Source organism: Lepisosteus platostomus, chromosome 7 (genome assembly GCF_059453375.1).
Source record: "Lepisosteus platostomus isolate fLepPlt1 chromosome 7, fLepPlt1.hap1, whole genome shotgun sequence".
Lineage (NCBI taxonomy): Eukaryota > Metazoa > Chordata > Actinopteri > Semionotiformes > Lepisosteidae > Lepisosteus > Lepisosteus platostomus.
The window spans coordinates 49,481,528-49,508,888 of NC_142617.1; the positions used below are offsets into that span (position 1 = coordinate 49,481,528).

Below are 27,361 nucleotides of genomic sequence, written 5' to 3' on the forward strand. Positions count from 1 at the left end.
GCATATCATCAATATCTCCATTTATTTACACTTATAGAAAGATTCTATTAAGTACACAACTATACACATATTTAGTAAAAGGTTGTTTGCTGGTCAAAGAGTCAGTTAAATCTTTACTTAGAACACCCATCCAAGCTGTTTATCATGATGCATTTGTCTGACGCTTTTATCCACGACTATTTACATTTTTATCTGTTTATACAACTAAGCATATTACTGGTGCAATTTGAGCACACAAGGATACAACAGCTGTGGCCCAGCAAGATTTGAACCCAATTACCAGCTCCCTGATCAGGGCTTCACACTCCTGCCCCAGAGCCGGTGTCTCTCCCAAAGAGGACTGAAACCCACGATCACTCAGTTTCAAGTCCAGAGCCTAAGCTAAGCTCATTTCTGAAATACTATGTAACTATTTTGTGTTATAGGCCCAGTTCTTTTCGTATTTATGCAGTAAAGGCAAGGAGTTCTGGTGCTGGCTGTTTGCAAACACATCAGTTCAGCCAAATGTGCATGTATGCATGTAATGAATAAAAGGGAGTCCATCTATCTAATTGTTATGTAGAATAGCTGAGGCATGATTTTGTTCTCAGTGTTTCATGCCTCTCCCCTGCTCAAGCTCTCTATATCTGGTGCATAATAGACCACATTCAGAGCCTGTCAGCTACAGAAGCCACTTTGCAAGGACTGTTGCTATGCGAGTAGGTAAATAAATAAAGTACTGCAATGCCAGTAGTGATGTACATGAAGACTCACAGGCAGATTCATGCACAGTTGCAGAGCCAAGGTTTAAGAGGACAATTGTTACTTCCCTGTGACTCATAAGCTGATTTTCCTGTTCAGCACATTTGTGGCACTTTATTTTCTCTTATGAATTTCAACCCTGGGCTTTAATCCTCAAACAAAGAGACCTTACAATATTTTTGTCTTAACTTTAAGTGCTTATAAACGTCAGATTTTAAGAGGTGTAGGATGGCCATGGACTCTTGGACTAAATATTAAATAAGGATTCATAAGCAAGATTCACATTTGTATTATGGTTCCACATATTGTACATGAATTTTCTATGAAACAGGTATTATGGAAGACTTTTTATTCAATTTCAAAATGAATATTTAGGGCAGCACGGTGGCGCAGTGGTTAGCGTTGTTCTCTTGCATCTTTGGGACCCTGAGTTAAATTCCGGACCTGGCATGCTCTCTGTAGGGAATCTGTATGTTCATCCCAGTGGTCCAGTTCCCAGTGCTCTCACCATCCAAAGACATACTGGTAGGTCAATTGGTTTCTGGGTAAAACCGGCCCTGGTGTGGGTGTGTGTGCCCTGCTTTGCACCCATTGCTTGCAGGGATAAGCTCCAGCTCCCCTGCCACCCTGAATCAGATGAAGCAGTTATTAAAGGGATGGGTGGATAAAAATCTACGGAAACATTTCACTAATAAAAATGCTGCTTGCACACCACACATTTCACACAACCTGACAGTGTTCCAGGGATAGATTCTGCTGAAATACCACCTTCTGCTTGCAATGTTTTTAATCTGTCATGAGCTCTTCTATATGAAGACGTCAAAAAATGCCTTAGGGCGCAACCATAGCACTTCCTTTCCCGCTGGGGCATGTAGAAAATGAACAGTGATCGTGCAGATTACAGACTGGCTGTATGAAACTGATCCTAACCAGGTGCAATGCAGTTTTCTCCTCCCTGAAACAGGGCAGCAGGGATCTCAATAGTGTGTAGTTAGAAAAGTTGATTGACAGAATCAGCAGGAACCTTCGGGATCAAAGCTCCCAAATCCCAGCAGCCAAATCCCACAAGACAAATTTGCAGGATTTAGGAATTGTGGACTTGCATTCTTGGAAAGGCTGGACTAAAGACCAGAACTATAGCTTACAAATGTTGAGACCCTTTAAGTTGAGCAGGGAAGGACAGTAGCCAGTTTGTTCATGAACTGATCTCAGAGACTATCAAATTAATGTCAATTCATGCAATCTGCACTGTAGAGCTAGTAATAGAGTTTGGGATATGAAGGCTTAGGGTGAGAATATCTTTGCTTAAGGCTACATTTGGGATTGGAGTTAAAGGTGTAAGGATGTTTGAGTCCAGAGACATGCCAGGGGAGTTCTTAAGCAAACCAATGGATGTTGGAGATTAACACTAAACAGCTGTTGCTCAGTCCCATTAAAGTCTCAGCAGTATGACCAGGCACTATTTAAGTTATTCACAATCCCTCTCTTCATTTACAATCACCTTGTTTCCAGCCCATGATGAAACCCTGGCTAAGAATATTCAATAAAAAAACAAAGCCAGCATAAGGCTAGGTCAGAAGCTTTTGTTGTTTTTGGTTCACGGTACTGTACTTTTCCCTGGTCTGTAACTCACACCCTCTGTCATTAATGGGCGTGATGATCTTGTGTTTGCCAGTAGCGTATATAGCCTGAAAGTGTGTTGCCAAGGGTATTGTACAAAACAGTTCTCTGCCTGAAGACGTCAATGGTTCTTTACAGTAGCCTGTTTCAGGAAAGAAAGAGCTCCCAACTTTAAAAACATTTTTTCATATGTGGAGCATTCTCTCTCCAGAACTACATAAGTGGTAAGTTACTCAAATGTCTCTATTCTTCACCTCTAACACTGCGTCTTCCTGAAACACCATGTAACAAATATTGATTGACGTATTTCCTTACACTAAAGCAGGGTACAGTCGTGAAACAGAAGCGTAATCTCTTACAATTAAATCACACTACAAGGAGCAAGAGAAAATGTTGCTCCAAAACCTGCTTTAACATACACATGGGTGCCTAATTTGTCATTGATACTGAGCCCATTACAGAAGGAAAAGTTTGCTCGATTGACTTTGGTTCCTTTAAAATTGCCTTTGAAAAAAAGTGCCCCATCAAATTTCACATTAGAGAGTTTGCACAGTGCCGTGCGATGTGAAGTGGTTCTTTGCGCTTTTAAAAAAATGACTTTCTGCCTTTCACTTTCAGTTTACAGTGTTCTGATAAATGTCTTCAAGTGGAGTTGCAGGCAGCTCTGAAGATGGGGGGGTGCCGGCTGAAATTGAATGGTTAACTAGGTCTGGGACCCTAGCCCTAGAGAAAGACGACCGTGACCAAGCCTTGGCCCTCTTTAAGAAGGCCTTCCTCTTGTCCAACACTCTGCCTGAAGGCCAAATGCAAAGGACTTGTCTCTTCAACCTGGGTGCTGCCTACACTGCCGCAGGCAGGGCTCAGAAAGGCCTGAAGTGCTTTGTGAAGTGCAGACTACAGGAGCCAGAGCAGAGAGATGCCGACCTGCACTTCAACATCGCCATTGCTTATGACGAGGTTAAGGAATACGCCAAGGCTGTCCGGTTCCTGCTGTAGGATCCACCACACTTGACCTTTGATGTTTTAAAACAAACATTGCAGTGCATTGCATGATTTTTTTTTGTCAGCTGTCTTGTACACCCTATGAGGCTATATTCACAACTAGTCATAACATAACCTTTACATCCGTCCGTTTTCTAAACACATCTTGCAATTCAGGGTCGTGGGAAACGATCTTGGAAAAGCCACAGGCGCAAGGCTGGGTACTACCCTAGCTGGGACACCAGCCCACTGCAGGACACACACACTCACACCAGGGCCAATTCTCCTACAAGGTTTTGGACTGAAGGAAGAGACCAGGGCACCTAGAGAAACCCACAAAAACATGGGGACAACTTACAGTACAAGCTCCACACAGACAGCACCCCAAGTCCAGAACAGGACTCAGGGACCCAGCACTGTGAGGCAGCAATGCTAACAACTGTGCCACCATACTGCCTATAGACCTTACATGTTAAGTACAGTATATTACACAAGACCAGAAACAGAACAGAAATGATTTGTGTTACTGCAGTATTACATTATTTACAACACTGTTTCACAGTTGTGTACTGCAGTATTTTGTCAATTGTTCTCACTATGCAGTGTTACAAATCTGCACCCCAGACTCGGAGAAACGGAAGTGTTTGGGGTGGAATGGAAAGTTGTGCTGTATTTACCCCTGTGCTTGTTTTGCCCGGTCCTGACCGTGCGCAGACGTGAGCGGAGCATGGAAACCCCTGTCACTTGCCCCTGTGCCCCCCCCCCAGGAAAGCTGCTTAACGACGTTGGTCTGCACTACGCTGAGCTGAAGAGCTTCCACGCAGCGGGACAGTGCTTCTCTGAGGCCCTGGCCTGCTGCTCCGGGCAGAACTTCAGCATCAGAAGGAGAGCCGTGCTGCTCCAGAACATGGGGGCCATCCACAACGCCCTGCAGCGATATGCCGAGTCTTTGACATACCACACCGAATCCGCAGAAATGTACGGTACGAGTACGTCGTCAGGCTGGCTGCTGGGTTTGTTCGGGAGTCACTTTGTCCTGAAAGACACCGAGAGTATCAGCAGGGCACCCTTGCAATGCCTAAGTCCAGTCTTAACAGGAACTGTAACTCCACCCCAAGTTTAAAACCGAATTCTGAAACACTTTTACCACTGTTTACCATCAGGCACTCCTGGAAAACTCTGAAACTGCAAAAGACTGATGACCTGCATATGTACCACAGCCTCGTTTTCACTGGCTCAAAAACATTTTTTAAATAAAGATCTGCTATTGTGCAATTGTGTATTGGGCTTTCAATGAAAACTATAGGTTTTTTTAAAAAAAATAAAAACTGGCCATTGTGCAAATCTTTATTTAACCTTCTTTCTTATGCTCCTTTTTATGGAACAGCTTAGTCACAAAGATGTCTGGAAATCTGGTCATTTCCAGCACATGAAATTAAACAATGAATGCGATTCCAAAACAGGTCCTGATTTTCAAAGCCCCCGTTTCAAACGGATCATCTGTGTGGACAAAGTATGGCCCAAAAGTAAGAAGAGAGTTCTAAGTTCTGGATAGAACGTCATGTAAATCTGTCGACATTGCGCGTTTGCAGGTTCCCTGGCGGAGAGGAAGGGACAGGGAGAGTCTTTGTGCAACCTGGCCTATGCTTACAGCCAAATGAAGAATTACCAAGCAGCAGCTCTACATTACCAAGAGGCCCTGCAAGCCTTCGCTGACATAGGTAAGGTCCTGGCCCATGCTGCCTTGAAGAACTCTGGGAAAAACATCATTTCGCATAAAGAGTCAATAGCTCACAGTAAAGCAGTTCTAGTTTTCTTATTAAGCCAAGTCGAAAGACACCCCAATACTCTTTGAACATGTGGTTTGCTTCTTTCAATATGGTCTTGCCACATCTGTTTCTCCAGAATGTCTGATTTAATGTACATCCATCTAAGGACTCTGACACGGCCTTTCATTATTTTATACAACATGTTTGTGCATCAGGTAGGCCACTCTTTTTACAAGACCTGTTCTTTTAGCTATAATCCCACATATACATTTATATTACTAATAATGTAAATTCATACTTACTTTCCAGTGTGATAAATTCCTACAGTCCTACAGTTGTTAAGCCTGTTAGAGAGTGGGAGAATGTGGGGTGCAGGGGTGTGTATTGTATTACTTTGGGGACCTGCCCCCACAAAGATTTCAACTCCTGACAGACAACGTGGGTGCGGTCAGGATGAAAAAGTCTGTCTATTAAAGCAAACTGCACCTTGTTTTAAAGAAAATAAAGAAGTGGCAGAAATGTTTGTTTCCTGTGGAGGAAAGAATAGAAAATAAAAATAAAAATGGACTAGGAGTCAGTGAGAAGATAGGAATAGAAATTCTCATGAATTTGTATTGTTTGTGCTCTTCCAAGTTATACCATAATGTCCCATTGTTATATTGTAATGGATTTGCACATGTGGTTGTAGCATACAGCATATAACAAACGTGATAGAATTCAGAAGAGGATGAAAGATGCAACTCACAACTGGCAGCCCACTGAAGCTCAGCAGGTGTGAGCCTGGTCAGTACCTGGATGGGAGACCTCCTAGGAAAAACTAAGGTTGCTGCTGGAAGAGGTGTTAGTGGGTCCAGCAGGGGGCTCTCACCCTGCGGTCCATGTGGGTCCTAATGCCCCAGTGTAGTGACGGGGACACTATACTGTAAAAAGGCACTGTCCTTCAGATGAAACAGGATTGCCACACCCTCGGACCTCGGTGTTCAGATGAAACCGAGGTCCTGACTCTCTGTGGTCATTACAAATCCCAGGGTGTTTCTCGAAAAGAGGAGGAGTGTAACCGCGGCATCCTGGCCAAATTTCCCATTGGCCCTTACCAATCATGGCCTCCTAATAATCCCCATCTATGAACTGGCTTCATTACTCTGCTCTCCTCCCCACTGAGAGCTGATGTGTGGTAAGCGTTCTGGCGCACTGTGGCTGCCATCACATCATCCAGGTGGGGCTGCACACTGGTGGAGGGGAGTCCCCATTACCTGTAAAGTACTTTGTGGTGGAGTGTCCAGCACAGCTCTATATAAATGTAAGCAATTATTATTATTAATTATTAAAGATAGCCAATAAGTTAACACCCAGTATTGCGTACTGTGTATTAGAGATGAGTGCTAAAGTTTAGGGGCAGTACACAACACAGATGTCACTAGGTGATACAGGTGCCCTGTGGTGAACACTTCTGTTGCCCATAGGAACATGTTGTGTAATAGGTCTTATTAATTTGTGCGTATATGTCATATGTTTTATTTCTCCAAATAGTACAGTTTTCACCGTATTATACATATGTGAATAGACAAGTTAATTTGATAAGCACGCTGTGTTATTTGTACATTAGGATAAAATCTACAATATTTAAAAAAATATTTCAGTCTCAACTGTGTAAAAAGAAGCATTTCAAAGAGATGATGATCAATTATTTTAGTCATCAGTAAGTTACTTTGGAATAATTACATTGGCATAGGAAATAAAGATGGAACTGAATCATGCAGATATTTTATTTTTATTTAAATGAATAGTGGATGAAGTTGGCATCTCTGTTGCCAGCTAAGCCTCCAGAATATACACACTGTAAGCAGAACAGCTTAATTTAATCTGATGGCTCTGTTTCCTGACATGTTTGGTACCTCAGGGAGAAAATCTGCATTTTAATGAATGTCTAAATTTATGATACTATTTTCAATCATAGCACTATATTTCAAAAACCTTAAAGTTCATTTGGCATACAGAAATCTAGACTTTCTTGGGTTTTTGTATTGCCTCTTCTTTTCCCTCTGATTTCGAAGGGGCCATAGCAGTTTCCGATCATTTTCAATACATACAGTATAATAAATACCATAAAGAAAATGCAGACAGCGAAACTACACGGGCTGGTTTAGAAAACCCCACTGCACCTTATTAAAAAGAAGCAAGTTAGTGTGGGTTTTTCTGGTGCATTATTTCCCCAAGGTCTAGTCGCGTAATAACCAGGCCTTTGCAACGAAACATAGCCCAGCTTGACAGGTACTAATCAGTGTCTTTTGGTACTACATGTCATTTAAAAAAAGCTTCACAGCCTGCCAATCAAGCAACTAGACGTGAAAGCTGTTATTTGAAGGAAATTCATTCAGTATAGTTACATAAATCTGCTGTTCAATAATTCCTATTGATCTTTCTTCAAATTAAACGGGGCCTGCTTGGAGATGCATTGATTCTGACTCCTGCTTGCAGAATAAATTTCACAAGTGTAGAAAAGTGCTAAAAGTGTGATCCCAGAAACGAGGGCAACTAGGATTTTATATGGACATATCTGTTGATGTTTTTAAATGAGAAGAGCATACATGCCCAACATGATGCCCAACATTGCCCATCAGCACCTTTTTTTGACTGCACTCAGAATGCTTCCACCTCAGCTAAATGGATCCCATTCATATTTCAGTAGCACTCACTGCATGTGCACTGCAATGGGCGCAAGGCAGGATACACCCTGGAAGGGACACCAGTCCATCATGGGACACGCAGACACAGACACGCACACACTCACATCAGGGCCAGCTTCCCCAGCAGCCTACCCTACCAGCACGTCTTTGAACTGAGGGAGGAAACCCACACAAACACAGGGAGAGCACAGAGCTCCAGCAACGCAAGGCAGCGATGCTAACCACAGCGCCACAGTATCGCCCGAACCTGGAAATGATTGAACATAAAGCTTCACTGTGATTTGAAATGAGCGGCTGCCCAGCTGTGTCCGGTGCCTTGTTGTGTCATGCAGTATTAATACTGTTTGTCATGTGTTAGGCGACCTACGCGGGCAGTGGCAGGTGTGTGAGGGCCTGGGAGCTACACACTTCTGCCTTGGCAACGCAGATCAGGCCTTATCTTACTACAAACAAGCGCTGGTTCTGTTTGGAGAGTCAAAGGTACACTCTGTTTGCTCTTCATATTTACCCTGAGGTTGGGTTTCAGATTAAAGGAGTGTTTTGTCCTTCTTCTCCGCCTGCTGTCTGAGGACCCCCACTCGGTGTCCACGCATGTTACCCTGGTGTGGAAAAGACCCGCAGCCCGCCAGCACGAGTCTCTCGCTGTGGTCCCCTGGAGAGCCTCAGGCTGTCTGGATGTGTCCTCACTGCAGAATTAAAAAGGAGCAGAAACTGATCAGTGTTTCAGTGTGTCGTTTTTTCATAACGATACATGGGGTCCCTTCATAAAATTTTTTTACAAACTTTAAAATCTTTGTTCATCAGGAAATAAACAGCAGTAATATATTTCATTCTGAATACTTAATTTGATGATTTTTTTTTGTGCGGTGTGTTTTCTATAGAAATGATTAATCGGAGATAGCAAATACTTTTGGAAGCATTTAGAACAAACAAGAAATGCTAAAAAGCTCTTAAGTGGATGTCTGGTTTATCTGAGTAAAGCAGTGTGGAATCCCAAAGAAGATTACATTTAGAACATACAGTAGGTAACTGTACTACCAATTTAAGATATCAGAAATAAATCTCAGAGATGTCATTTTACTCTGCTGTTTTAAGAGACACACTTTTCCAGCTGAAGTGAAATTGAAACAGAACCTCTATCTCAAACTGTTATTAAAGATTTAGCAGTTTTTTCCCTGTTTTTAATGGCGAGCTTGCCTACTGGAGAACGTTTGTCTTCACTTTGTCTCTGACTATTGTTTCATCTGTTTCTCAGCTGGAGTCTTAACTCAGCAATTCACTTGCTCTCTAAAGTGAAATTAGTTGGCATAGCAACAGCGGGGAAAAAAGTGTTTTTATGCATAGAAACAGTGTTAAAGCTAAGATCTAAATGTCTGTATTTTTCATCTTCAGAGACTAATGCAAAAATCCCTCTGTGTTCCACTGTAATACAGAGCTGCTAGCATACAATACCTCTGAGTAGGTTTATAAAAAGACTGAAATGAATATGAGAAGGATAGCTCACCTGGATGATGCTCAGGGTTGTAGTCTGTAAGTCCCATTGGAGATCGCAGAGCTCATAGGTCAGTGCCCAGAAGACACTGGGAGGGATGAATACCTTCATTGCCTGTAATTCCAGGGAGCGGAAGGTCTTAATCATGATCAATGCCTTTTTCTTCAGCGTCATAGCTAAAACTGTCTGGTTTACGTGTTGGTTTAGGAGGCAACGGACGTCCCCAAGGAGAGGATCTGGAGGAAACTGAAGGACGTGCTGGACAGCGTGGGGGCTCTGCCAGAGTCGGAATCAAGGCGGCAGGCCCTCTCCATGTGCGCACAGTCTGTATGGGTCTTAACTGCATTACCTCAGTGCAATGCTCAGGCCTGTCACACACGCAAGACCGTGGTGGCCAGCAGGAAATGAAACTGGGAGGCTTCACAGATCCCTAGGATGTCATATGTAAATGCTAACATTAACAAGTTATCATATTTGCATCTCCTGCCCCAAGGAACGTATTGATGTACAATATGTAACGTCACAGACTGGGCCTTGATAATTCAACCAGTAACAGGGGTTTCTACCACTAAGATCCTCCCACATCTCCCAAGGATCGCAACCAAGTGTTTTGTGAGTTGATGTCTCCAAGATCAAATTATTATGACATATAGCTGTTGTAGAACCGCACTGTCATGTTTCTCTAACTATATCCACTTTGCAATTGGATTATAATCTAAATATGTCCACCCCTTTCAGAATTGACAAACACTGGAAATAAAATCAATTTGAGACATGAAATAGACCTACCGACCTTGTTCATTTTTACCCCCGTTTTTTTCAGTCTCTGTCAACAAAGTTTGGAGAAGACAGCCTGAGGTTTTCTGTCCCCAAACAACACTGTGAAAGACCTGGGTCTGAACTCAGAATGGTATGTCCTGAAAAATCAAATGAGCTGATTTTAGGAACTAAACCCACAGAAAGTCATTAACTATAATACACCCTCAGCAGTTTTCATTCATTTCTACTAGAATGATTCCCTCTCAGAGTGAGAGCTAAAATTCTTTCCTGCCCAACTGTGTATTAAAAACCAATCTTTTATAGTGATTCCAAATTGAATACCCCCCATTATAGTTTTTCTATTTTCTATTTCCTATTTCTATTTCACAAATAAAAATCAAACTGAGCAATATGAGAGTATATTCCACTATGAAAATAATATTAGTAGCCCAAATAGGGAGCTGGAAAGAAATGAGCAGAGTTAGTCACACTGAAAAGTAAAAATCTCACAGCCAATGAGTTTCCACAGCTCCAGCCTTAAGTTGTTTCTATTTGTCAAAATAATATTCAAGATACCGTACAATACTAATATGTTTTGTGTGCCCTAATTTTAAAATATGGTCAATTCATCAACAATTGTGTTTCTCCTGATATAGAAGTCACATCCTGCTCTATAGACATAGCTGTAGAAAAACAGCACCAGCTTTTACCAAGAAATATTTACAAAATGCACCGCAGTCTGATTAATTAGGTATAATCTTTAATCCTTTCAAGGCTGTTTCAGGGCCTCCCTCTTTGCTTGTAGTTAAACTGCTGGTTAGAAAATATTATTTCTTTGCTCTCAGTGCGCAGGAACTACACAGTAGTTGTAAGAGAGGTTACTTTATGCTGCAGCTTCCAGATTTCTGTCAGTTCTATGCTCTGGTTACAAAAAATACCCAGAAATGCAGAGCTGTTCTATCATTTTGATGAAGTTACCGGTCAATGTTATGTTTTCCAGGGGATGCTCCAATGAGGAATTTCAACGAGCGGAAGTTGGAAAGAAAAGGCTGTTTCTTCCACCGATTTAGTGAAACTGTAAAAACTTTCTCAGTGGGTTTTAAGTCACGTACATCACAGAGAGTCATAAACAATATTTTATGTCCAGATATGCACTCTACTTTGATAAAAACAAAGCAGGAAGGCTTTTGCATCATTACAATTAAAAATCTAATATGTCCATAAATTCAAAGCTATGGCTTCTTTTATTTCATTTACAGTAACAATGATACAGAATTTGATAGAAAAACAATGCTTTCAAACGAAGAGTGAATCTGCCTAAATAAATTACATTTTAAAGAGTCATATCTGATTTTTCCCGCTTTAAAAAGAACAGAATGACTAATTGCATGAAACATTCCAAAATAATGTAAGTTATGTTCTAAGTCATCTCAGAAATATACATGTGAATAAATACTCAAGCTACCAGACCCATCTGTAAAGAATCCTATTCATGCCCTGTGTGCTCCGTCAAAGCCTGGAGAAAACTCACACTTTCTTAGACACAGGCAGGGATTCAACTGAGAGATAAGACTTTATTGATCCCGAAGGGAAATTGATGAAGTTTCCGGTTTGTCATTTTTTGCCTCCCCTCATTGCATTTCTCACCAGAAGACCAATAAAAAGGTTATAAATAAGAAGAAGCATTTTGAGTCACCTAATGTGTTTGGTTGCTAGTTGCTTGTTGAGCTGAGGGTATCATCCAGCCTTCTTGAAAGAAGCCAGGGTATCAGTTTTGATAACATGGCTGGGGTGCTTGTTCCAGACTCCCACCACCCTTTGTGTAAAGATAGGCCTTCTATTGTATTTTAAAAGCACTGTCCTATAGTTTTCTGTGTCCTCTGGCTTGTGTTTCACTATTGATCCCGAACATACTGTATCCATTATGGGGGCCATGGAGAAGCAATATTATTTTGTTCTAATGTGACCATATTTCTATGGTACATAATCTATGTCTAATTTATGTCTTGATTTAACTTTCACTATTTTAATTTTATATTCTCACATTTGGTTTTTATTCCTTGCCCACATTAATGCTTGAAGATGGAAACGATGAGTTGACATCTCAAGTGTTTTTCAAAAGTTACTTCCCCATCTGATATCTACAGCCTCATTTTACCACATGCATGGAACACTTTGCAGCTGTCAACATTCAATGTTATCAGCCAGGCATTTCTACAAAATCAGTCTGTCAGTCTCTAATAGCAAACCACATCTTTTCAACACGCTTTTTGACATCAATATTTCAAACTAATGTCGCCCTCTGAGGATTGCATACTTCGGTATTCCATGCAAATTCCTAGAACATTGACGCCGGAAACCCGTACTATAACATGCTGAATATTCACATATACTGACAGGTAACAAGCTCTAAACCTCATGAGGTTTCTGAAACAGTCTATCAAGTCTCCACCCGATCTGTCATTTAGTGAGGCTTCTTGAAATCATCCAGGTGGGTGCTGCTCTTCAATGGTGGATGAATTTTCCTCTTTATTCAAAGGTTATCAATATATGCTATACAAATGCAAGGAGTTATTAGTTTTCTAACTACAGTAGCATTACTGAAAAAGAACGCAGATTTTCCTAATCTTTCTTTCTTTCAAAAAGTGAAAGGGCCACTGAGCAACATCTCTGTATGCTCTTGTCTATGCTGCTGCTTTTATGCACAACATGCTTCTGGCTCTTTTATTCAGCAGACTGCTGGGATGTGAAACGGTTGGACTGTCTGTGATATGTACTGTCTGAGATACTGAGACCAGGACAGAGAGAAGTAGTGGTGCTGGGGATGGGGGAGGGGGTGTTCCCAGATTCAAGGAGATTTGGGATACCAGCTTCAGCCAGAGAGAAGAACACAAAGGCATATCTGACTCCGCAGGTGAGGGAGTGAATGTTCTGTGTGACAGGACTGGTCTTGCCGAAGGGTCACATGCACAATACAGAGGTCAAAGATAAGTCACGCACTCTGCCCTGGACTGCAGGCCATCCTTTAGGCATGTAGAATCCATAGAAAAAGACCAGAAGGCTTTACACAGAAGGAGACTGGTAGTGACTCGGCACTGCACAATACAACATCAACACACTGGAAACTAGTAGTGACGGAACTTGGATGGGCATAAAAACAGAGCTAATAAAATCAATGAAATTATTTAATTATATTGTATATACTAATTTCTGATGAAAACAGATGCTGAAAAACTACAGTTCCTCACAGCCTTTAAGAAGTGCCGTACATAAGCACTGCTGCATTAAATCTCTCCATACCATAATGTATACCAACGACATCTTACTTATTACTATATATTGTATGGGTATACAGCCCAATATCATCACGCATGAAAGATAGATAAACGCTTTCAAACAAGTGAATAAATATATGAACTGATGCAAGGACACAAATCATAGAGACTCACACTGCATGCAATGATACAGCTAACAGGTCTTTTCTGATGTTTTTTTTTTTAATTAATAGATGTTCTGCCACACACTGAGATCACACAGCGCAAACCACGACTCACTGAGGATCAAAAGCAGACATTACGCTGGTGAGCCTGACAAAGCATCTGCTTGTTTTTATATTATTTGCACAGCTTGACGAAATGCTGAGGCAATATCTGTCAAATGTGCCTTCTCTCTCGCCCCCGCCTCTCTCGCTCTCTCTGTCCTTTCGCAATGCGGTCCGACGGGGGCCAGGGCCAATCAGCTTGAAATCAGCAGAATTTCGCCAGGCAGCCCTCGACCTTCATCCCGGCTTCAAACAGACCCCCCGGCTCGGGCTGCAGCACTGTGACACTGGCCACCGGGCTGCCTCCTGTTCCCAGCAAGGTACAGCTCTCACCAGAACCGCAGCGCCAGGCCCAACAAAACCACACGGGTACCAGCAAAGAGTGATCGCTGCCTTTCCGCTCAGGCAAGCGGTCAGGTGACGCTGCTGCTCATTTCTCGTATCTTTCAACAGCTTTTCAATAGGATCCCTGAGCCGCCGGTGCGAGACATGGCTGTTCTCAAAGTCCTGGTCTCCTTACTCTTCATTTACCACTTGAGTGGTGGAAAGCGGCTGAGAGGAGGCAGTTCTGGTGAGTACATGACATCAGAGGCCGCTGGGGGTGTCGCAATGTGTTCTAGAGAAATACTGCTGTGCAGTCGTGGTTGGGTTATTTAACATCCGGAAATCTAGAACAATTAAAAAGAATCAGTAGCAATCGGTAAGGAATTCTACTCCCAGGTCTCCCTCAGATTCATTTCTAAAACGTTTTGGAGTGTTTTGATTAGAAGATGAACACGGCTCATAATTACCCGGGTGGCACAGAAGTGATTTCATTGTTTTCTATGCTAAATGTCATTTGGATGACTGTACTTCTAATCAAAACATGGGTTTCAGTTAGGAATTTGTGCTTGGAACTCCTGAAGTGTCAAATGGCTGATTAGTCCAGGATAGGAGGCTTGGAAAAGAAAATATTAGTGTGAGTATCAGGACATACAGTATGTCAGAACCGACCTTCTGTCACTAGCAGGCAGTTTACAAAATAAATACAATAAAGGTGGCATTTTAGGTTTCGAAAGCATCCAAATGCTCATTTCAAAGCAAATGAGATATTTTTCATATATTGTGAGCTGTGACTGAGAGACAAAATTGAGAATGGAGGCAGTCAAAAGCGATCCCCATGTAAGCCTGTCCTGTAGTGGCACGCATCAGTCAGACATCCTGTGAAAGCCACTCGTCAGACTCAGACAGGAGTGGACAGAGTGGTCAACAGCACAGGGCGTCTGGCCGGCCAGGGAGCAGCTACTCTCAAGAGGAAAGGTTTAGAAAAGGTTCATACCTGCTCCTGGCTGGATCTGCCATCATCTTCACCATGCCTGCCTTCTTGCTCTTCCTCTTTTCAGTTTTTGCTTTTTGAGGCTGTGCCAGTTACTGTACCTTAATTCAAATCAACATTTCCATCTTTAAGAAGCCTGTCCAAACAATGCACTATGGGAATCCAAAGTGCAACAAGGCTGGAGAAACAGTTTGTTCTTGGAATTGTTCAGTGAACAACAAGAAGGATATACTGGGTTTTGGGAAATGTGGACAGCATTCCCAGACTGAGAAGTGAGCCAGGGCACTGGGTTCAAACTGACGAGGATGAGAATTAACCTTTTACCTACTGGCCTTGCGAAGCGCCCCAGTGATTGGATTCGACAGTTTCATAAAGCTCATTGCAGCATGCTCTCCATCACTCACCCTACCAAGATCGTCACCCCTGCAGTAACAGCAAAGCCTGGCTGCAGGTTTCTTCTTCTAAATCTTGGAGCAGTCCGAACTACAATCTTTTATTTTTTTACTTATTACGGACTTTCTGGACTAATGCGTGGGTAGTTATCTTTAACCACAAAGAAAATATTTGAATTTGATGGGGGGCCGTGATATTCACATCTGGACAGTATTAACAATTGAGGTATCCCATCCCTATTTGTGGTATGTTGAGGCCAAGGTTAGAGCTAAGCTCCAGTCAAATTCAATTCATTCTTGTATAGTGCCCTTTACTAGAAGTCAACACAGAAGGCTTTCACAGTAATTTACACAGAGTTATACAATAAATCAAAAGAATATTAGTGTAAGGAGATGGAAATTAGTTTAGTGTATCATAGTGGAACACTGTATCCATCAGGCATGGAGAAAAGGAGACCCAAAAACTGCAGAAGAGGAAAAATGAATATATAGGGGCCCAGTATTTAAATGACATATTTCACATACTGTATAGTGGGAGACACAGTGGCGGAGTTTTTAGCATTGCTGCCCCTAGGCTTCAGGGCTCTGCGTTCAATTCCTGGGGTGCTATCTGTGTGGAGTTTGGCATGCATATGTATTGAAAGTATAAATCAAGGTAACACTCATTCAAATGTGTATGATATACTGTATATTGTGCGTTCGCTTACTGTACATAGTAAGATTTCACCTTTATATCTTTATATCCACTTTTTTTTTGTCAGTGTGTTCCAGAATCATTTCCAGGGGTGGTTGAGGTGTCAGGAATGGTATTTCCTCACTGTACAGGCCATCAGCTGGTGATGGTCAACACGTAGGAGATCTGTTATGGCCGTATGCCCTCACACATGGATTGAAAACGTATTCTGTGCTACACAAAGATTAAATATAACTGCCATTCTTTACAGGAGAATTCATACAGATCACAACTATAGCATCGTTTTTACCTTGGAAAACTCATATAGCGTGCTTGAGAATAACTGTTGACATGCAGGCTCTTGATAATATTCCATACTGCAACTCAGACACCCCAGAAGGACACCAGTCTGCTGGAGCAAAAAAGATGGCTTCCGTCCCCCAGTCCATCTTCCGGATGTACGCGGAAGGGAACTCCATGGAGGACACCTGCAGAGTCCTGCCCCACCAGCCGGAGAGCCTGGAGTCCTGCTCCTTCAACACCTCCCTCCCTGTGGTCATCATCATCCACGGCTGGTCGGTAAGAGAGCTCCCTTCCTCTCGCAGGCTCCCGCTGATCCACGAAAGCCGAGTACCCCTACCGCAGGCCTGTCTCCTAACGCTCGGCCAAGCTCAGCCAGAGCCCACTCGGCCCACTGGTTGGTAATGTGTGACAAGTTTGGACAGCCGGGCAGATCTCCTCCACGGGTTTCTGAACGTCGCTGTTGCCATTGTCGTCACTAACGGTCCTTGCCGTTCCCGGGGCCGTGACCATTCCCTGGATTCCCGGTCTAGGTGGACGGGATGATGGAGCACTGGGTGACGCACCTGGCCAGCGCTCTGAAGTCCGCCGTGAGGGACATCAACGTGCTGATCGCCGACTGGCTCCTGCTGGCGCACCAGCACTACCCCATCGCGGTGCAGAACACGCGCGTGGTGGGCCGCGAGATCGCAGACCTGCTGCAGTGGCTGTGGGTGAGTGTGGAGAGCTTCTTCCAGGGGTGCGCGTGCGAGACGCAAAAAAAGGCGTCTCGGGCAGAACAACCTGAAAGCTTGGATTCCTCGATGGAAAATATTTATCAAGCTCAGGAACGATTGCCTACGATTGGGCTGCTTAACAGCATCTTACGAAGCTGTTTATCATGTGTAAAAATTTTAAAAAATGACGAATTCTGACCAATGTGATGGGAAGTAGATTCTAATATATGAACACTCATACATTAGTACAAAAAACTGTATTTGATCCAACAGAGTTTTCCATGTAATCTGAATACAGAATGAGTAATCAATTTATACAGTCTCAAATGACGACATAACACTAAGGAACATTTAGCAGCTTCATTTTTTTGTGTAATCGAGTGCGTTATAATGTCAGCTCATTACATTCTTTCCTTTGTTCTGTATCCAACAAGGATTTGGACTAGGTTTCCAGATATTTACTGTCACTGGATTCCTGGCGTAGTGCTGTGGAGACTGCGAAAGAAAACAAAATAACTCGCATTTTTCACTGCGAGGCATCCTGACCCCGTGCCTTCACCGGGGGAATGCGATATTGACGGCGAACAATCGGGCTTGTGTTGCTTGCAGGAGGCCTACCAGCTCTCTCCGGACCGCGTACACCTGATCGGGTACAGCCTGGGGGCTCACGTTTCGGGATTTGCCGGCAGTTATATCAGCGGCCCCAGCAAGATTGGAAGAATTACAGGTGAACCACTCTGTCGCACAACTGAGTCTTGTGCAACACAGCTGGGCCTGCAGCTTACAGGAGGCGGCCCCACATTCCCGTTGTGTCTAATTATTAATCTCCGGGTGCACTCGCTGCATAATCCCGCCAGGACCTAAAGACTCAAGAAGCTTCTTTTAAATGAATCATTCACATGATTTTACACATTATTAGCAGCCATATCACTCTGCAACTCACAACTGGCAGCCCACTGAAGCTCAGCAGGTGTGAGCCTGGTCAGTACCTGGATGGGAGACCTCCTGGGAAAAACTAAGGTTGCTGCTGAAAGAGGTGTTACTGGGGCCAGCAGGGGGCGCTCACCCTGCGGTCCATGTGGGTCCTAATGCCCCAGTACAGTGATGGGGACACTACACTGTAAATAGGAGCCTTCCTTCGGATGAGACGTAAAACCGAGGTCCTGACTCTCTGTGGTCATTAAAAATCCCAGGGCGTTTCTCGAAAAGAGTAGGGGTGTAACTCTGGTGTCCTGGCCAAATTTACTATTGGTCCTTACCAATCATGGCCTCCTAATCCCCATCTATGAATTGGCTTCATCACTCTGCTCTCCTCCCTATTGAGAGCTGGTGTGTGGTGAGCGTTCTGGCGCACTATGGCTGCTGTCGCATCATCTGTCGCACATTGGTGGTGGTGGAGGGGAGGAGTGGTGGTGGAGGGGCTTTAGAATGTTTTTTTTTTAATTCCAGTGACATACATTACCAATAAAACAGGTCCCATGCTGAGGAAGGCTTCTTAAGTTTTCAACTAACTGGCACATCAGAGCTACACTGGCAGGTAGCACAGTGTTTTAGCCCACAGGTGTAGGGAGAGGGGGAAAAAAAAGGAGAGAATAGGAAAATAAAATTAAAATAATAGCCAAGTCTATTAAGGACAGGATAAGAACAGAGCATCTGGTTCCTCCGAAACAAATGTCTTTCACATAATTTGAAGTGTGTATTAAGAAGTCCCTAAGCTTCATCCTAATGCCTTCCACATTTAATACATTTTTCATTGAGCATTTATGACAGCCATTGTGAGTCAACTTTAGCCCCTCCCACTGAGCCTTCCTGTGGGATCGGGTGACTTACGGAGACCAATGACATCAGAAGGGGAGGAGTCAGGGGAGCAGTGGAAATTGGGCGTGGGCGGGGGCAGGGGGTTTGAACAGGAAGGAATGAGCAGTGCCGTCTTGCTCTGTGAGATAACAGAACAGCTGGGCCTGTACTTTCTCTCCCAGTTGACTGACTGGAAGTGGAAATAAGCCAGAGTAAAAAAGAATAATCTTTAATGGGGCTGTTGCATTCTCTTCCTTACAGAACTCCATTAGAAACCAGCGTGATAGTGGTCTGTGACAAGTAGGGTGCGATATATGCCTGCTCAGGGAATCACAAATCACAAAAGGAGAAAAGAATGGCAATTTGTTTGAAAGCGAAGAGTAATGTGAATTACTCTTTGGAATTTATTTGGAGTTAAATTGAAAAAAATCAAGAAAACAAATTTGTTTTAAGAAGACAAGACCTTATTCCAGCCCTGATAGCTTAGTTCTGTTTTACGTCTCTTTCCAACTGGATCACTGCCTGATTCCAGAGGAGCCCGTGAAGCACAGAGTGTCCCACAGAAGAGATCAATACTGGACGCTCATGTTGAACAGTAGCTGACTGACCTCTTCCTGGTACTGCTCTGGACTCTTGCCATCAGACCACGGCTGTGTGCATGTGGAACAAACTGCCCAGCCACGAGGTTGAACCCGATACCCTGCTTCTTTCAAGAAGCAGCTGGAGGAGGGCCTTGGATCAGCTCAGTAGTAACTACCTAACAGAAGGGCCAAATGGCTTCTCTTGTTTGCAACCTTTCTTGTGTCCTGAAATGGAGCCTTCATTCTCTCCCATTTCCCACTTTTCTTTGGCAGGGATAATACCTCAGCACACAGGCCCATAGTGCTCCACCTTTTTCCCCCTCTTAATCACACGCTTTCCTTGGTAAATGAAACAGCCTTCAGTCTTGAAGGAATATTTGACACAGTGGAAGTTCAGCACCGAACCAGAAAACAACTAAATCAGAGTTCAAACACCCATTGGCAAAGCCATCTAAAATTCAGAAAACCCTTTTAAAGATTTTGCCTTTCAATTACATCCACTTACCTTCCAATTGTTAATATCTTGCAAATGAGTATTTCATAAAGCCTGTCAGCTGCCCTTCTGCAGTGATGAAGAAAGGCGTGGCGTTTTAATGGCGTGTCTGTACCTCTGTCCAGGCCTGGACCCGGCGGGGCCGCTGTTCGAGGGCATGTCTTACACCGACCGACTGTCTCCCGACGACGCCAACTTCGTGGACGCCATTCACACCTTCACCCAGCAGCACATGGGCCTGAGTGTGGGCATCAAACAGCCCGTGGGCCATTACGACTTCTACCCCAATGGGGGCACCTTCCAGCCTGGCTGCCACATCAAGGACTTGTATCTGCACTTGGCGCAGTATGGCCTGTTGGGTACGTGGTGCTGAGAAAGATGGCAAAAGCCCACGTTTGGTCCTGAGGCAGGGTGGTCAAGGCAGCATTTACATGACTGCCCTTCCCTGCCTTTTCACATCTCACCTGAACCAGGGGCTCGAGGGTCTGAACACTGCAGGCTAAGCCCAAGGTCATGGCTGCAGTTCTGTACAGGTCGCACAGTGAGGGAGCGTTGTGATATGTCTGTATTTAAGAACCCTGCACCAGTCACTGATAGAGGAAAAAACCTGGATTGTGAATGCAATGCTTTTGTTTTGATTTCCCCTTTTGGTCTGAAAAGGAAGGAGTAATAACTAAAAGGGCTAGTCTTTTGTTTTGTATGAGAGAGCACTGAGCAAGAATTGAATCCTCATTTCAGGGAAGGTAAGCATTCACAGACAGACGTGGCTTAGTACAGACACAAGGTGTCAATGTACAATACTACAACAGCAGGCTTCCTCAGACCCTGTGAATGAAAATGGATAATGGGAAGATGCAGTCGGCTTGCATGGTTTCAGTCAAGCTTGTTTCTTCCACATGAAAAAGAAAGAATGTGTTAAAGAAAGCAACTGTCACCCTTACATTATAACGAGCTGGATTTTGGTGCCATTGTTACACAAAGAGCCTCAGGGGGACAGTTAATTTGCTGGAAACCAATCACTTCTTTGAAAGACAGATTCAGATCAGATTCCTTGTCGAGAGAAAACGTGTCAGATTTGTCACACAAAAGACAAAAGGCCTATCTGCTAGAAGGATGGCCCAATTCACTGCATGTTAATTTCCTGGACACTTGTGTGTAACTCGAATGCATCTGTTCCCCAGGATTTCAGCAGACAGTGAAATGTGCACACGAGAGGTCGGTCCACCTGTTCATCGACTCCCTGCTCAACGAAGACAAGCAGAGCATGGCCTACCGCTGCCACGACAACAAGTCCTTCAACAAGGGCATCTGCCTGGACTGTCGCAAGAACCGCTGCAACACTCTGGGCTACAACATCAAGAAGGTCCGCACAGGGTCTAGCAAACGGCTGTACCTGAAAACCCGCTCCCACATGCCCTACAAAGGTCCGTATCTTTCTGCACTACGATGATGTGTATTTTACTTTTGCCAGCAGCCATATCGCCCTGCAACTCAAAACTGAGAAGCCAGTGAAGCTCAGCAGGTGTGAGACTGGTCAGTACCTGGATGGGAGACCTCCTGGGAAAAACTAAGGTTGCTGCTGGAAGAGGTGTTATTGAAGCCAGGGGGGGCGCTCACCCTGTGATGAGATGTAAAACCCAGGCCCTGACCCTCTGTGATCATTAAAAATCCTAGGGCATTTCTCGAAAAGAGTAGGGGTGTTACCCCAGAGTTCTGGCCATATTTTCATTGAACTTTACCAATCATGGCCCCATCTATGAATTGTCTTCTTTCACTCTGTTCTCCTCCTCACTGATAGCTGGTGTGTGGTGAGTGTACTGGGGCACTATGGCTGCCGTCACATCATCCAGGTGGGGCTACACACTGGTGTTGGGGGAGGGGAGTCCCCATTACCTGTAAAGCGCTTGAGTGGAGTGTCCAGAAAAGGGCTATATAAGTGTAAGCAATTATTATTATATAATTCATGACCTATTTGTTTTTTTAAATGATTATTTCCCAACAAACTTTTCAAACATTAAATACGTTCTTTGGAAAATTCCATTAGACCTCTCCTCGGTATAAAAGCACTGCTTACAGAGACGCAAACAGCAAGAGGTAAGAAAAACTCTCCTGAGACAGAGAACGATTAACAACTCCTGGTGAGTTCAGGTCAATAAAAGTTTAGAGCTGCTACATAGCTGATACTGAAGCACCTCTCTCAGAATGTGGTCTTTTCTCTCGAACGCATGGGATTCAGAGAGAGAACGCTTTTCAGTTATCAACACAGAAGAAACTGTTTCTGCTTTGTAACATTTTCATCCGTGTAGTGTACTGTTCATCCATAATAAATTAACATAAGACTCCAGCAAGGATGATGGCTAAACCACACACATCTTATGAAGACCCCAAATGTAAAAGACAAGTGTTGCATCAACGTGTAATTATTCCAGGACACAGTGAAACTAAAATCAATGCTTTTCCTCTCTGACAGTGTACCACTACCAGTTCAAGATTCAGTTCATCAACCAGATTGAGCAGATTGAACCTTCTCTTACAATCTCCCTCACGGGCACTAAAGAGGAAAGTGAGAACCTGCCCATCACTTTGTAAGTAGTTCGACTTCAGCTCAATCAAACAGCCTTACAACCCCTTATCTCCTTTCTTAACACTCACAAACACAAGGTTGCACATCATGCACAGCCTCCTGCTCCATGGAAATATCTGCTTATGCTGCAGTTGTGCTCTTAATATCCTGTTTGCACTGATGCCTTATGGGAAATGCCTGACGTACACGGAGGAACACATCTATGATGAGTTTCACCAAATAAAAACAGAACATCAAATACTATCATAATTACTGCTGCGTCAATCATAAAAAAGTGTTCAGTGTGAAAGAACTAATGCATCCAGGCAGCACAGCAATAATCAGCTCTTTAAATCTAAAATCCTCAGTCTCTTGGGTTTTTACACAGACGTGTATTGATTACTTCAGTGCTCTCTAAACCCAGTGGTAAGTGTTATATTTTGACATTTCATTCGTCCTTGTGAAAGCCTGGGTCAGGACACCCGGTCAATGGGAAACTGCCCACGCCTGCGGACTCAGCCTCTCCTGACAATACTGAGTCGATAGAGAGCCACTGGGCAGACTCCATCAGGCCAAGCCGGCTTCCTGATCATTGAGAATCATTCTGACACGAGGCGCTAACTGCCACTCTGTAATATCAGTGCAGTTGGAGCTGAGAGGCTCGAGGCACTTCTTTACTAAAACCGTGGTGGCTTCAGGCAGAGGCAGCACACTGCCGAGTCATCCTGTGCATGCTGAGTCACCACAGGGAATTCAAGAAGGGTCTGGATCTTGGATATTGAAGCTGCTGACAGCAGTCCTGTACAGCATCCACACGTAATAACCTGTTAATCATATGCCAACTTACTCAGAAACAAGACACTGCCAGAAAATGTACCTCCCATTTTATTCCTCAGTATACTGCGATTGCATCTATTTTTTAAAAGGATCACAGCTGATAAGGCTGTGCTCAAATAAAACGGATCGTTTAAGGCATGTCATGTGACACAAAGATCATCAGAGTTCGCCTCTTTTGTAAACCTTAAGGGTTTGTGTGCACATGGCCCAATGGGATATGTGTTAATCCCCGATAGGTTTGAATCTGATTCTTCACTGTTATTGGAAGATCAGATACTTTGCATAAGGAGTCAAACAAGCACACTCGCGCTCAACAAGATCAGTCGGTGCCTCTGCCCCAAGACACAGCACAGTCCCACACAGTGAAACAGCGGGGAAGAGCCAGCTAACGCCAGCGCCGCTCTCTTTCCTCTGCAGTGTCGAGGAGATAACCGGCAACAAGACCTACACTTTCCTCATCACTCTGGACACAGACATCGGGGAGCTGATGGTGCTCAGGTTTAAGTGGGAAGGCAATGCAGTGTGGGCCCACATCTGGAACAAGATGAGGACCATCATGCCCTGGAGGAAAGGGGCCAAGGGGCCAGAACTCACTGTGGGCAACATCCGGGTCAAGGCTGGAGAGACACAGCAGAAGTAGGTTTGCAGGTTTAAGTGGGGTGAGTCCTCTTGAGATGGGTCTGAGGGGGCTCCACTGACAGACCCAGAGGAGGACAGCAGGGTGGGTAGAGCAACAGAACAAGTACAGGTTTATTCCAGCATCATGTCACCCTGCAACTCACAACCGGCAGCCCACTGAAGCTCAGCGGATTGAGCCTGGTCAGTACCTGGATGGGAGACCTCCTGGGAAAGCTAAGGTTGCTGCTGGAAGAGGTGTTAGTGGGGCCAGTAGGGGGCGCTCACCCTGCGGTTTGTGCGGGTCCTAATGCCCCAGTATCGTGACGGGGACACTATATTGTAAAAAAGCGCTCAGATGAGACTAAAAACCGAGGTCTTGACTCTGTGGTCATGAAAAATCCCAGGGCGTTTCTCTGTCCAGATTTCCCATTGGCCTCCTAATAAACCCCATCTCTGAGCTGGCGTCATCACTCTGCTCTCCTCCCCACTGATAGCTGATGTGTGGTGAGCGTTCTGGCGCACTATAGCTGCTGTCGCATCATCCAGGTGGGGTTGCACATTGGTGGTGTTGGAGGGGAGTCCCCATTACCTATAAAGCGCTTTGAGTGGAGTGTCCAGAAAAGCACTATATAAGTGTAAGCAATTATTATTATTATCATCTCTTTTCAGCATGGAATAAACCTTTACTTGTACCATTGCAGCCTATGCATGCCGATGCACCTATCTACTTGAACTAAGGTAGAGCAATGTTAAGTAGCACCAGCCCTGGTATGTAGCTTTCAATATACAACATGACAAAAATGCACATAATTCCAACAGACACATGCAATGTGTGATGTGACTAAGCTGTGGTTTCAGGGCTATTAACAGAAACAGCAACTGAGCCAAGAAATAATTTGAATCATGACTAAGTATGACAAGAACAACAGTCTACAGTGGCTAACTGTAACAGCACAGCTTTCCAATATAAAGATAAATCACTGACGCCTGTATACACGGGGACTTTTTAATATTAATACTCCTTTGCATGTAAATGTGTAGGATTTGCTTTAAATGTTACTTGGTGAAGCTCTGTAAACTGTGTTTATATGCTGAGGTGCTAAATCTGTGTACAGAGAGGACATTCTTTCAGCATTCATCCAGATGTTTCTGTTCCAACATTGTTTCTGTGCTAATATTAACATATAGTGTATAGAGAAGAGTTTGACATTGTTGTGCTTCACTTGAATATGGATTGGCTTCTCACTATCCTTTAATTACCAGTAAACAACACTGCAGTTGCTTTCCAAACACAGAAATAGAAAGTGGTTTTGCCGAAACGGCCGATAGAAAAGCTATGAGCTGAGTTCTGTGCGCCCTCTAGTGTACATGAACCTACAATGCAAGTCTTAACCACTGACCTGTTCAAAGCTTGAGGAATGTGTTTTGCAAAAGCACCTAATTAAACTGGAGTTGAGGTCTGACGGTGAAGCCAGCATACAAGAAAATACTATCCCATAAACACTTGCAAACAACAGGGGCCATGAATCCCATATAGCTCACTTGGAACCCACTTGGGTTTTCCAAATGTGTCTTCAGTTTTTTTAATCACCAGGTGTTTAACAATAGAGTTAGCAATGGTTAGCATTGCTGTTCCCCTGCAGAGCTGGGACCCTGGGTTCAGTTCTGGACTGTGGCGCTACTATCTGTGTGGAGTTTCGATCTTCTCTGTTTATTTGCTTGTGTTTCCCTCTGGGTCCTCCCACAGTCCAAAGACACGCAGTTCGGTTTGCTGGCTCTGGTGCGAGAACGTGCCTGTCTGTGCGTGCCTGTCTGTCCGTGCCTTGTGATGGGCCGGCGTCCCGCCCAGGACGGATGGAAGAAAGGAGGTGGATGGTTGATGGATTTTTACAATAATCCACCTCGTCTTCATGTGTTGGCCTGGATGCCCAACACTGACTAACACTGCTGCCCTCTTCCCCCACCCCAGGGTCTCCTTCTGCCCCCAGAGCGAAGACAACAGTCAGCTGCAGCCTGCTCAGGAGAAAGTGTTCGTGCGCTGCGAGGAGAACCCCAACAGGAGACGGAAGAAGAAAGTCAGCAACTGATCCGCAGACACGGGGCCAGGAGGAGCCAGGGGATGAAGACAAGCGAGCACCACTTACACGGGCGGTCACCACATGCTCGGATGGTTTTGTTTATTGAAGAAGTTTCTCAAAGGCGAAAGTCTGCATGTTTTCTTTCCTTTCTCTATCTTGTAACAAGCCATTCTAAAAATTCTGACGGGGGGAAAAACTAGTTTGTATGGGTTGTAAAAACAAAGGTTTAGTTACCAAACAAAAAGCTTTACTACAGCTTGCGTTGCCAGGAAGAAAAAAATCCCAACTGAAGGGCACATTGCCCTGTACAATGCTATACCGAGCATCGCTTGTGCTGAAAAGGGGCACCTTTACTAATCTTTAAGAATCACAATCCCCTAAGTTTTATAGGTACAGTTTTTACATCAACTGCCACACAAGTGGGAACAATGCTTAATATACCCAGTCATGAAGACTCAGAAAGAGCTAAGGAGTAGTACTGCAACTCAAGGGGAGCCAAGCTGATATTCGATTATCAATGCTATCTACAGTAGGAGCTACAGACAAAGACAGTTGCAATGACAAAGTTCACTCTACTCTCTGGCACAAATATATATGGCACAGAACTTAAATAGGGAAATGTAACATCACCATGTACTGTACAAAGAAAAGTACCAGTTAATTTTAATAAAAAGTGAGAAAACCGTTTCTGAACTCACGCTTATCCTAACTTCACGACTATACAGCAGACTCGAATAGCTGCTTGTGAGCATTTTCATATGCTAGAAACGCTTCCCACAAGCACATGTAGGCCACTTACTAAAGATCCATTTTCATTTCTGCCAGCCATTCGCATTGAGCCTGGGCTGTGCTGACAGAGGGAGAGCTACACAAGACTGATGAAATCCTTGTGTGGGCGTCCTGTTTCCAGAATTGGCCAGGGCCACGCGAGTAGTCTTCAGAACTGGAAGCCGAGATGACGCCTGGATGAAGTCTCATTATGTCAAGTCACAAAGCCAAGTGCTCATGGTGTCAACAGTGGGATTGAGCAGGCAGGGTTACCCCCAGAATTTCCTCTGGAGCTTTCCCTGTGTTTCACGGTCAAGGCAAAACTGAGCTCAGAAAAGAGAGGGTGACAAGTCATCAGAGGAGTCTGTGCTCCAACAACCCCCATATATAATTCTCCAATTCGATCCAGAAGATGAATAACACATGACACTTTTGACTCATTAAATGGTAATAAAAACAGTTTGAGGCTTTTGTCTTCCTGCAAGAGGGCTGGGAATAATGCCAGAATCACTGTATTTCACATTTAAGATGCCACTCACAATGTGCAAAGGGTGACTGAACTGAACATAAAGTAGTGGCATTTAATGTCGTTCGTCAAGACATTAAACGTCAAGGTTTGATTGGACTTGTACTTTTCACT

The 27,361-nt window shown here is 44.0% G+C and overlaps 2 protein-coding genes across 3 annotated transcripts; both read left to right on the top strand.

The window, feature by feature from the left end:
* The first annotated feature begins 4,054 nt into the window (after positions 1-4,054).
* Positions 4,055-11,915, top strand: LOC148659041 (uncharacterized). Its single transcript, XM_088640978.1, has 6 exons — positions 4,055-4,325; positions 4,935-5,063; positions 8,157-8,278; positions 9,498-9,617; positions 10,114-10,200; positions 11,050-11,915. The coding sequence occupies exons 1-6, from the start codon at positions 4,070-4,072 to the stop codon at positions 11,062-11,064; spliced, it is 729 nt and encodes a 242-aa protein (XP_088497104.1). The 5' UTR covers positions 4,055-4,069; the 3' UTR covers positions 11,065-11,915.
* A 1,845-nt stretch (positions 11,916-13,760) lies between these two features.
* On the top strand, positions 13,761-26,640 carry lipca (lipase, hepatic a). Of its 2 annotated transcripts, none has more exons than XM_088640976.1 (10): positions 13,761-13,910; positions 14,044-14,161; positions 16,359-16,549; positions 16,804-16,983; positions 17,596-17,713; positions 19,983-20,216; positions 21,039-21,281; positions 22,328-22,442; positions 23,675-23,893; positions 25,845-26,640. In XM_088640976.1, exons 2-10 carry the CDS (start codon positions 14,080-14,082, stop codon positions 25,960-25,962), a joined length of 1,500 nt encoding a protein of 499 aa, XP_088497102.1. In that variant the 5' UTR covers positions 13,761-13,910; positions 14,044-14,079; the 3' UTR covers positions 25,963-26,640. The 2 variants fall into 2 exon arrangements, with proteins under 2 accessions (XP_088497102.1, XP_088497103.1); XM_088640977.1 differs by having other exon boundaries at positions 13,830-13,959.
* Positions 26,641-27,361: the final 721 nt, after the last annotated feature.

Coding starts and splice junctions, on each gene's coding strand:
- LOC148659041 (XM_088640978.1), top strand. CDS start 4,070: ATGGAAACCCCTGTCACTTGCCCCTGTGCCCCCCCCCCAGGAAAGCTG. Junction 4,326..4,934: donor CGAATCCGCAGAAATGTACG/GTACGAGTACGT, acceptor GCGCGTTTGCAG/GTTCCCTGGCGGAGAGGAAG. Junction 8,279..9,497: donor TTCTGTTTGGAGAGTCAAAG/GTACACTCTGTT, acceptor GTGTTGGTTTAG/GAGGCAACGGACGTCCCCAA.
- lipca (XM_088640976.1), top strand. CDS start 14,080: ATGGCTGTTCTCAAAGTCCTGGTCTCCTTACTCTTCATTTACCACTTG. Junction 20,217..21,038: donor GGCGCAGTATGGCCTGTTGG/GTACGTGGTGCT, acceptor TCTGTTCCCCAG/GATTTCAGCAGACAGTGAAA. Junction 22,443..23,674: donor GAGAACCTGCCCATCACTTT/GTAAGTAGTTCG, acceptor TTTCCTCTGCAG/TGTCGAGGAGATAACCGGCA.